The 11,767-nt window shown below is 36.9% G+C and overlaps 1 protein-coding gene across 1 annotated transcript; it reads left to right on the top strand.

Moving 5' to 3' along the window:
- Positions 1–9,428: 9,428 nt before the first annotated feature.
- LOC128984797 (uncharacterized) lies at positions 9,429–9,917 on the top strand. The gene has a single exon (XM_054404165.1). The coding sequence runs from the start codon at positions 9,429–9,431 to the stop codon at positions 9,915–9,917; it is 489 nt and encodes a 162-aa protein (XP_054260140.1).
- Positions 9,918–11,767: the final 1,850 nt, after the last annotated feature.

An 11,767-nucleotide genomic window follows, 5' to 3' on the forward strand; every position in this document is an offset into this window, starting at 1 on the left:
TGTGATCATTAAAAGTCAGTATTTCCGATTCCAAAAGACACTGAGACCTGTAGCAGACATAAAGCAGTCGCCCAGATTGCGCTAGACGGCGGTGTTAAGCGGAAGGGGTGAGAATTAAGGGAGCTTTTGTGATGCTGGGGTGTGAGGTTGGGGGAGAGTCCCAGTGAACCTGCAAATGTTATGCATTATAACTGGGAATGTGCTTAGAGCTAAGTCTCTACACTTACCTGCGGTGGGACTGTAACAGATATCAAACGCAGACACACACACACACTAACTCTCTCACGCACACAAACAATCGCTTAAACACACGTATACAGAAACAACGGTGCAAAACTGAACAGATGGATTTTCAGATTGCATTGATTAAAACAGCTGTTAGAATCAACAATGAGTATTGTTATGGTTTGTTTTGCCTTGGCTACTTAATTAACTATGAGACTTACAAACAGTTAGGGGAATCTTTATAAATGACGTATTTTACTGTTTTTTGTACGAGTGTAAGTATTTCTCATAATGATAAAGTAGGAAAAATGGTTATTCGTTCACAATATTTAGGCGGGTTTTAGGGGAAGAAATTTATCCCTTTCGTTTGACCATTAAAATAATGGCGGGATTCGAACCTGGGACCCCAGGAACCGGAGTCCCGTGCTCTATCACTAGACCAGCTCGCTCCCCAAACCACAAACTTTAAGTCAAACACAATGTTAGGATTATCAGTGACACTTTCATAAACAAGTCTGTAAAAGCTAACCAAGTAGCCAAGACTAAACCTAACCATGTCAAAATCAACTTTTAAACATCTTTCCATTTTTTTCATTAACAGCTGTTTCAAGGCAAATAGAAAATACACAGATTTAAATGGGCACAGGGCATAAATGGTTTCATTGGTACATTTTAAAAATAATGCTTACGAATTGAGTCGAGTTGTATGCATTAATTGTATTACACTTCGTATCATATACTTCATTTTTGTGTAAAATCTGAAGTAGGCAGTGTGTTTGGTGTCTTTTTTTGTATTTTTTCCTATTAGCAATTTTTTATGTCTTTTGTAGGACACGGTCTAAACCCTTGTTAATATCGCTCGTAAACCTTTTGTTGTATAATTTAATTATATAATAAAAAGACAAATAGTTTCTAGATTCAGAATTGATTACGCTTAGAATCGAACTAGTAGGCTTTAGAATAAGACAAACAACATAATCACGTAGTTACCTAGAAAATTATCATCTTGATTTTGCACATGTCCTAAATAAAAGTGTTCATCTTGATTTCAAACAAAGATAGATGGATATGATATCTGAGGGGTCATAGCACTCTCCTAACAGTTAAAAAGTCTTTGATTTGATTACGAGGGAAGTCAGAGGGTTTTCGATGTTTTAAAACCAGACAAAAATGTCTTTGGCATTAGTATGTTGCAAAATGGCCTAACCAAAGAAACCTGTGGTATTAGTAAACAGCTCCCATCAATTAAAAGCCACTTATTTATAGGTTTATCATCAATAATGATGATTTTGAGGTTGGTATTTTCAGTTTGTGGTCTTTTTTCAGCTTAGTACTGGTCGAGTTGCTGTGCTGGAAATGCCTCGCATTCGGTTGGAGCGATTCCAGTATGGGGACGACTCCTAAGTGCGTATTTTAACTCAGATATGAGTGGAGAATGAGTGTAGAATAGAGTGAGATGATCAGTGTAGTTTTGTTACTGACTAAGATCAGCTGTTTGATTATTCAAGATCATTTATTTAAAGCCCAATGATTAGAAACAGCTGGGTCCAGTTTCAAACCATCAAAAAGCTACTGACTTTTCTCAGAATCGAACGAGCAATCTTTTGATTGCTAAGCGAACGCTATAACCACTCAGCATTTGCTCATCCTATGTCACATTATTTTATACTCATACAAAAATTTTGCAAACCCTTAGTACCATAGACTTTCCACACAAGTGACGTCATCCCATTGTAAATGAAGCTCGTGTCTAGTTCATGTCCGGCGACACTAATCGCTAGTCCAAACGAAATTTTGTTTATATTATTTTAGGGTAAATTTTATTATTTGTTGCTTTACTGTTTGGTTATGTGACTAAAGGACGAGTTATTGTTTATGATTATATAGTTTTATCGCTAAACGAGGTTTTAAATTACTGAAAAACAAGAAACAAATTGTAAACAAAACACTACACAGTACACCGCACGGAACTAACAGTAACATTGTCTTCAGCTGATCAATAAGGATGAGAAATAAGGGAGTATGTTTTATCTATGGTAGTACTTTAAAGGAGTTTGTTTAGTATTATTGTTATTCTACAGCAACAGGTGGTCTAGTATATCACACACCAGTCTACAGGTTCACCGCCTCACAGTATATTCTGTGATGAATGAGGCAGTTTCCTCTTTGTATTTCACATATTAAACCTTGAAACTTATTCATATGTGAGTAGCCCTTGAAGAATGGAGGCGCTATATGTGAAGATTAGGTCACGAATAATACTGCGAGAACTAACTTTACATTCTTGACTTTTTGTGATTTTTTAATCCTGTTTATAGGATTGATATTCATCCTGGGTAAATTTATTAGTGCTCCACGGAAGCTACGATATTTTTTTGCCGGTAGATTGTAATATATATGTAATAACACGAGATTAGTAGTAACCTTGTTAAATTGTTTATCTAAACAAATGGTATACAATATCTATTTGCAAAGGAAAGTATTTGTGAAAACTAAAAATACTGAATTATTTCAAAACCACATATAAAACAAAATATTAATTTAAATATTTTCTCTAGGGGAAAACACCCCACTAATTACCACCAGTTTAAAAAGCCAAAACGATCAACACAACAATTACGCAACAAAACTAGAAAAGCAATTAACATTTAACGCTTTTAAAACACTAGCGATGAAAATAAACTCGCTAATCTAATAAAATCATGGTCGCTTAATGTTTTTCACAATTTTACCGGAATAATAAATATAGTGACAGCGGAGTTAATTAAATGTTTTTCCAATCGAATCTCGCATTAGCGTTTAGCAAGCCAGTAATTAGAATAACCAGGTGGCAATACACAATTACCAACTGAATTGCGGAATTAAATTAGAATAAATCCGGAGTGAAAAGCGCGTAATCGAGTTGGCATCACTGATATTATTAAAAGCAACGATATTCGCTGGCCGTGGATCACACTGTCGAAAGTCAGCTGTAATTATACCCACTGTTGCCAACTGACGGGGGTAACCTGCCGAAATAATGGTACAAAATCCCACGAGATTACCAACGCTTTGAAGCGCTGGATTTCTTTCTGAATCGTCTGCGAATGGTATTGAATTTCGACAGGACGCTAAGCTCCGTTTAAACTCGCACTGGATCGTTCGAAACTAATTATTTCCATTGTGAATCTTGGATTATTTTAAATCCGTGGTTTTATGGGGAATTGCGCTAGTAATTTGCGAAATTATGTTTGGCCTTAGTTGAGTTTTGATATACATTTATGGGTGATCTGTAGCTATTTTAAGAATTTAAATTTGCTTTTTATAAATGGGAGTTATTGAGTTACAGCGTGTTTTTTTTTTTTACTTATTTTATCACTCTGTATACTAACATTAGTTTACTAGGCCTATAGTTAAACCTAAACTTATTTTAAATAAAAAATACATTCTTATGTTTGTAGTTACAGATATGACTATTTTATACAGATAATTGGTTTACACGTTCTTAAAGGATCTTCTTAGCATTTCATTACACAAAGAGAAATATTTTAAAACAAATGTTTTCCTTTAATTGTATTTTCATCTTAAAGGTTTAAAAATGAATAAAAGGACTACATATTATGTAAGATACCTCTTTTGATAAACATTAGAGAAAGAAAGGTTGTAAAAACCAAACTTTTTGCAAACAGATTATACAGCTTATCCAGCTCTTTCGTGAACCTGAGTATTCAATTTTGTTTTAAATACCAAAAATACATCTAATCATTTTTAAATCTGTTTTTAGAAGTATGGTTATCATAATCCTTAGTAATAATGAAAAAATATCTAACTTTTGAATACATAAATCCACAATTAAGGTAATTTCCGAATATTAAAAGCGTAAAAAAGGATCACGATTTTGCAACTCATAAACTCACATGGTAAATTACACAGCAAATTGTACGGATACCTGAGTCTAATTCCAGGTTGGGCAAAAACGAAAATTAGCCCAAAGGGCAGCAGCCGTAATAGAATTGCTTGGCCATTACACCAGCAAAATGGGCTAAGTACATTTTCATAATTCGACACTGTTTGGGGCGTAATGGGGTTGTGGCAGGGTTGTTAAACAATTTTGGTTTATAATCAGGGCGTCTCATCAACCTACTTGGCAATTTCGGTATTTGGGAATCGTCAATAGTTAATTAGAGGTTAATAGTTATTGATTATCAGTTGTTTGGTGTTTACATTTTATATTATTTATTAAAATGTGAATCTTTATGTGACTAGTTGATCAGAATTGTACGTGTTATTAAATTTATGTAAAGTGTATTAAAATAGTCTAATAACACTTTAAACGTATAATTTCTGTTAACCCACTACGGTAAATACATAATGTAAAGAGATGTTGAGTGGTGATAGATTTCAATTGGACACTCCAATCATCATCAGCCACGATAGACGAAAGGCAAATATCTCAATGTCGTCAAGATTCAATATTAGAGAATTTTATTTCGGGAATTAAGTTATTTATAAAAGGCTTTGCCATAAATCTTGATCTTAAATTATAGTTAAATCTTTTCCTGAAAATTAAAACATAAGAATAATCTACTTAAAATCAACTTCTGTCTTGCTTCACACAGCAAACTATGCAAAATGTCGAATCGAAAACAATACCCCATTGGCTATAGTATGCATCTTCCAAGAAGTTTTTACATGTACAACTAGAGTAAAAACTAGATTGTTTATTAATTACCAAATATATATTTTATCATTTTTCAAGGAAAGGTGTGGATTAACGTACGCACGAGTGAGTACTACGACTATCCGCAGTATTTTCCTGATAATTAGACCAATTCGTATATCAAGGCAAAAATGTGGTTCGGATTCCACTAAATTGTAGGTCCCTTAGTTTCCATTAGCTGTATGGGCTATTGATTAACAGCTGTGTCTAAGGAATATGTCGGCCTTAGTCACTAACAGGACTACAAGATCGCGCCACTCATCCTACGCTCATCTCCATTCATACTTGGCTTTAAATACCTACTTTGTATGGTCACCATTTAATTGAAAAGTATTAAAGTATCACATTTTCTTCCTTGTAATTCTTTAAAATGCACAGATTATCTTCAATTTTCCCTAATGACCACACCATTTAATGCGCTCAATGATTCGATTTAAGATATTTACTTATTCCAATGGTTTCTCCAAACTTTTTTACTAAAACTAGATTTTCAAGATGGCAGAGGCTGAAAGTTGTAAATATATTCATGCTAATTCTAACTAGTGTTGTCCTTCAGTGCTTCAGTGTCCGAAGTCATAGTGCGTTACGCTATCCACACATTCGAACTCCCATAAAACCGACTTCTCCACCAAACTGTTTCCCACAACCTCATTAGTTTTATGGTAGGGTTTAAGAGCAGTCTGCCGTGAGAACAAGTGCGTCGCTCACTCCCATGGAGTCCCGGCGCTGTAATGTGACCCTAGGGATGCCGACGCCGACGCCGACGCCGCGGTGACGGGGGAGCAACGCTTGGACCATGGGAAGCTGCATGGACCATCAACTACGCAACAGGAGTCAGTGGTTTGCATCGCTAGAGAATTGTTTGAAATTATTTGACCGACAAGTGTTATACATGATATGAACTGGCCACATATTACCAAAAGCCCAATAGCCTATCAGTAACTGTCGTCAACTAAGGAGTCAACTGAGGACAGCAGCAGTATTCTTCTGACCGGTGAGTAACATGGTGGCAGCGGTGGTGCCCCAAGCCTGTTTATAGAAGAAGAGACTGGAAAGAAACCAAGCGTCATCGCCATTATTCAGTGCGCGTCGGTGACCATAAACCTGCAAAAGTTTGCAAAGTTTTGCAAAAATACAAATTTTCACATTTTTAACTGTCGGAAGTGTCTAATATTAGTTTATTTTCAGTCCAGAAGTTATTTTTATTGTTTTAATCCAGTTTAAAGTAATATACCTTGTAAATATGTGCAGTTATTCATTATCAACCGATTAGCCGGCAAGATTGTCGTAGCCATAGCCCGTACAGTCATCAAGAAAAATAACTTACTTTACTCAAGATTTTCGTGATAAAAGTATACATGGTATTCAAATTTACTTTAATATTATCTCTAAACAATGCCACCAGGAAAAGATGGACAATCAACAGAGCCTGAGGTAAAAAATGTAGATGCTAACCTAGGCCTAGGCTTAGACTCAAATGCAGTAACACTAGGCCTACCTCCACCTTCACAAGTGGATGTGAAAGGTGACAATGTTGTAGAAAATTGGATATATTTTAAATTGCAATATGAAAACTATTCGATTGCTACAGGTTTAGATAAAAAGCCACGTGAGGTGCAAGTAGCCACACTCTTATCAATCATAGGCAAAGATTGTTTAAAGATCTTTACTAGGCTAGACATAGATAATGACAAAAAAAGTTCTGCCCAAGGAATTTTAGAGGCTTTGGATGCCTATTTTCAACCTGACAAAAACGTTGTGTATGAAAGATTCATATTTGGCTCCGCCAACCAAGAAGCGTATGAAAGCATTGATCAATATGTTTGTAGGCTGCGTCATCTAGCATCCTCATGCAAATATGAGAACTTGGAGTCTGAGCTCATACGTGATCGTCTAGTTTTAGGTGTTTCAGATGTCAGCCTTCGCAAAAAGCTACTGGGAGATTCTAAGCTTACGTTAACCTCGGCCATTGACACTTGTAAAGCGCATGAAGCTACAAATAAACAATTGAAGAGGATTATTACCCAAAACGAGACCGAAGATGAGGTATTGAATAAAACATCGCCTGTCTACTCACAAGGTAGGACCAACTCAAGTTATTCTAAACCTAAGACTTGTATCTATTGCGGAAACCTTCATCAATGGAAAAAATCTTTATGTCCGGCATTTGGCAAGACGTGTCAAAATTGTGGTAAACTTAACCATTTCTCTATTGTATGCAAACAAGGTAAATTTAACAGAGCTAATTTCAAACCAAACGCAAACTTTAACAGACAGCAGACCTCTAGTAGGCCCAAATCTAAATATAACCGCAAGCAACTGCATTTTATTGGTGAAGAATCACAACCATCAAGTAATGATGATAGCGAAGATTCTTTGTTTTCACTTTTCCAAGTCAGTAGTAGCATTCCTTGTAGGCCTACTGTACACAATCAATCTAAGAAGCAATGGTTCACTGAGTTACAACTAAGTTGTAACGGTAAATTTAGGACTTTTAAATGTCAGTTAGACACTGGATCTTCCAGTAATGTGATTAACGTTGAGGATTACAATAAACTAATTTGTGATCACAGCCCTCATTTCAGGCCAAGTCAAATCAAACTCAAATGCTATGATGGCAAAGTCATTGAACCTGTAGGGCAACAAGTCTTGCAATGTGGTATTGACAACAAGGTTTACAACTTAGTCTTTCAAATAGTTAAGTCCCCTTATCAAAAACCCTTAATTTCAGCTGAATCTTGTGCGAAACTAGGCCTAATAGAAGTTAAAGCGAATCTGTGCTCCGTGCAAGAAACGATGAAGCCTTGGGACAGAGCGGACATTCTTAGTGAGTTTAATGATGTTTTCGAAGGCCTAGGCAAACTCCCAGGAAAATACCATCTAGAATTAGATAGTAATGTTGTTCCCATAAAACATGCTCCTCGCAGAGTACCAATAGCACTCAAACAAAAAGTAAAACTTAAATTGTTAGAATTGGAAGAAAAAAATGTAATCACAAAAGTAGCAGAACCATCAGAGTGGATAAGCAGCATGGTTGTTGTGACTCGTAACGATAAGATACGCATTTGTATTGACCCTAAAGATCTGAATATGGCTCTAAAACGATCGCATTACCAAATTCCAACGATTGAAGAAATTCTACCAAATTTAGCCAAAGCTAAAGTATTTACTAGTTTAGATGCCAAAGATGGCTATTGGCAAGTTGAGTTAGATGAACCATCGAGCTTCTTAACCACATTTTGGACTCCTGAAGGTCGTTACCGTTGGTTGCGCCTACCGTTTGGCTTAGCACCGGCAGCAGAGGAATTTCAGAGACGGCTCAACGAAGTATTATCCGGCTTAGAAGGCGTCAACGTCATAGCAGATGACATTCTGGTCTACGGGTGTGGTGACACATACGATGAAGCGGTCATGGACCATGATATAAAGCTGAAGCATTTACTTGAACGAGCTCGGCAAACGAACTTGAAGTTAAACAAACAAAAGCTCAAACTGCGAGAAAAAGAATTAGCCTATATGGGTCATGTACTAACTCAAAACGGTCTAAAACCAGACAATACAAAAATTTTAGCCATTCAGAAGATACCTCAACCTAAAAATGTGACCGATCTGCAGAGATTTCTAGGACTTGTAACCTATCTGGCTAAGTTTGTCCCTACGTTATCCGATCGGTGTGAAGTCTTACGACAACTGACACAAAAAGACGTGCCATGGACATGGGATGTTACCCATAAGAATGCCTTCGAGAATCTTAAATATATGCTATCAAAAACTCCGGTATTACGATATTATGATGTCACTAAACCGGTAACGCTACAATGTGACGCCAGTGACACAGGTCTCGGATGTGCTTTAATCCAATTAGGCCAACCAGTGGCCTATGCATCTAGGACAATGAGCCAAACAGAGAGACGCTACGCTCAAATAGAAAAAGAATGCCTGAGCATCCTATTCGCTTGCAATCGTTTTCGACAGTATATATGTGGCAAAGAAGACATAACGGTGGAGACAGATCACCAGCCTCTGCTGAACATCTTCAAAAAGTCTGTTCTGTCAGCACCCAAGCGATTACAATGTATGATGCTTAAACTACAAAAGTACAACGTTGACCTCGTTTACAAGAAAGGAAGCAAGATGTATATGGCAGACACCCTGTCACGAGCTGCGCAAACTATGACGAGAAATGATGAAAAGGACCTAGAATCATGGCAAGTACACCAAATACAAGAGGAGGAAAATATGTTTAACAGATTGGAAGAAATATCGTCCACGGAGCATTTAAATGTCACCAAAGATCGACTTGATCAGATAAAAAAGCACACCAACCAGGACAAAGAGCTTGTTGCAATGAAAAAAAATCATACAAGATGGATGGCCAATGGCAAAAGACGCCCTTCCAAATGAAGTGAAACAATATTGGACATACAGAGATGAAATTAGTATTCAAGATGGACTCATTTTTAGGGGTGAACGCTTAGTAGTGCCAAAATCCCTACGAAGAGAAATGTTAAACAGGATACACTCGAGTCATCAAGGCATTGATGCCAGTCTCAGAAAGGCAAGGCTCACGTTATTTTGGCCACATATGTCGGAGGACATTAAATTGACAGTTCAAGAGTGTTCGGCCTGTTTGGAATTATCACCCGCTCCTGCTCATTTACCTATGCAGACCCATAGAATCCCTGATCTACCGTGGAAGAGAGTAGCGCTTGACATATTTCACCACAAAAATGACAATTATCTAGTCACAGTAGACTATTACTCAGATTTCTTTGAATTGGACAAACTACCTGATCTGACATCAGCCACTACGGTAGAAATTGCGAAGAAAAACTTCAGTCGTCACGGCTGCCCCTTAACAGTGGTGACTGACAATTCTCAAGCTCAGTTTCAAACAGCTAACTTTCACAGATTTGAAAAGAATGGGAGTTTAATCACGCCACATCGTCGCCATATCACCCGAGAGGTAATGGCAAGGCTGAATCAGCTGTAAAGATAGCAAAATACTTAATTAAGAAGACTGAAAGAAATTCAGAAGATCTATGGATGGCTTTATTAGAGTGGCGCAACACTCCCACAGAAGGAGTCAACTCAAGTCCTGTTCAACGCTTGATGTCTCGTCGCACCAGAACGCTTATACCAGTAGTGAAGAACTTGTTAGTACCAAGGGCAGAGTGCTCAGTCCAAGACCAACTTAGCCTAAAGAAGAGAAAATATAAATTTTATTACGATAGAACTTCCAAGACATTGCCTGATTTAGACATAGGCCAAGAAGTTTACGTGAAGCAATCGACAAAATGTGATCCCAAGTGGTCTCCAGGAAAGATAGTTGAGAAGAAATCACCAAGGTCGTACGTGGTAGATATTAGTGGAAAGTTGTATAGAAGAAACAGAGAATTCTTAAATGCACCAAAGGCGGCCCTAACACACAATGAACCTGACCGAGTAGCAGACGACAACAGGACCCAAGTTGACAGTCCCACTAAGAAATCAGCTCCAATCGTAGACAACACTTTACATGACCAAGATATGAGACCACTCGATATGGAAACTAATACACCTAACAGACGAGTGACACGTTCTGGACGTCACGTCAAGACTCCAGAACGATACAAACACTAAGCAAGACATGTACTACAGGCCTACGAAGTAATTTTTATTTGTTTAGTTTGTTCTGTTTTTATTATGAAGACACATTCTATACCTAGGCCTGTAAGAAGAGTATTTTATTATTTACGAGAAGAATTTTTATTTTGTTTTCTGTGTGAAGAAAGAGTTTTATTTTTTTGAAAGAAGTTTATTTTGAAGGGAGAATTTTGTGTTAATTTGTGAAAGAAGAAATTGGTTATGACAGCATTTAATTTACAACGAAACAAAAATCTTACCAGCAGTCTCAAGTTTATTTTATGAAAGGAGGGATGTTATACATGATATGAACTGGCCACATATTACCAAAAGCCCAATAGCCTATCAGTAACTGTCGTCAACTAAGGAGTCAACTGAGGACAGCGGCAGTATTCTTCTGACCGGTGAGTAACAACAAGTATAGCTTATGGTCATGAAAAACTAGTTATTTGTGTAACTAGTGGGCAAAGACAGCAACACATATTATATTTTTCCTACAGTTAGGCCTACTATAAAACAAATAATTAGTCTTTGAAACACTGTACAACTCGTTTTTAGGTTAGGTTAAATACCTACATTGAACGAAATGGGAAACGCTGCACCAGCTGATCGTTGTCGTAATTAGTGTTGCCAACTTATTTTCAAGGGTACACGTATCGTACCTAATATAAGCACGCTGTTTTGTGTTGTTTGGTTGAAATACTGGTGTGCGGCAAAAAATAGCTTTGTGGAAAAAGTAAAAGGTGTGCGGCAAAAGTAGGTAGATGCAGCGGTTAGCAACTTTCTGTGCTATAATCAGTGCAAGGAAGGCCACTTTGTCAGGTGACTGTAGGAAAAATACATTTTATTCTACAAAATAATCGTGCAATAGCGTGGATTTTCTGTTGGCCTTAAAACAGCTTTAATGCCAATAATGGAATAGTATATTTCGTAACAAGAGTAGAAAGTGAATCATTACTTATTTGAAAACAACAACTAAGTAGCATCATAACAACATGTTAAAAGTGCGAGATTTATCAAGCATATATATGGTCAAGAATATTTAATGACCCACTTACACTCGTGTTTTGAACCTACTTTTCGCTCCATCATAAAGACTAATAAAAACCAGACGTTGGAATATTTTTGGTCACGTTTAGAAACGTTTAAAAACTAATATAATTTTTTAGGTTCAAATTTACATGGATTGTACAGTTTTGTTGCAAAATGCAAATTGAA

Source organism: Macrosteles quadrilineatus, unplaced genomic scaffold (assembly GCF_028750875.1).
Source record: "Macrosteles quadrilineatus isolate MER2022 unplaced genomic scaffold, UCM_ALF_1.0 Scaffold_2__2_contigs__length_208266976, whole genome shotgun sequence".
Classification (NCBI taxonomy): Eukaryota; Metazoa; Arthropoda; class Insecta; order Hemiptera; family Cicadellidae; genus Macrosteles; species Macrosteles quadrilineatus.

Coding starts and splice junctions, on each gene's coding strand:
- LOC128984797 (XM_054404165.1), top strand. CDS start 9,429: ATGTTAAACAGGATACACTCGAGTCATCAAGGCATTGATGCCAGTCTC.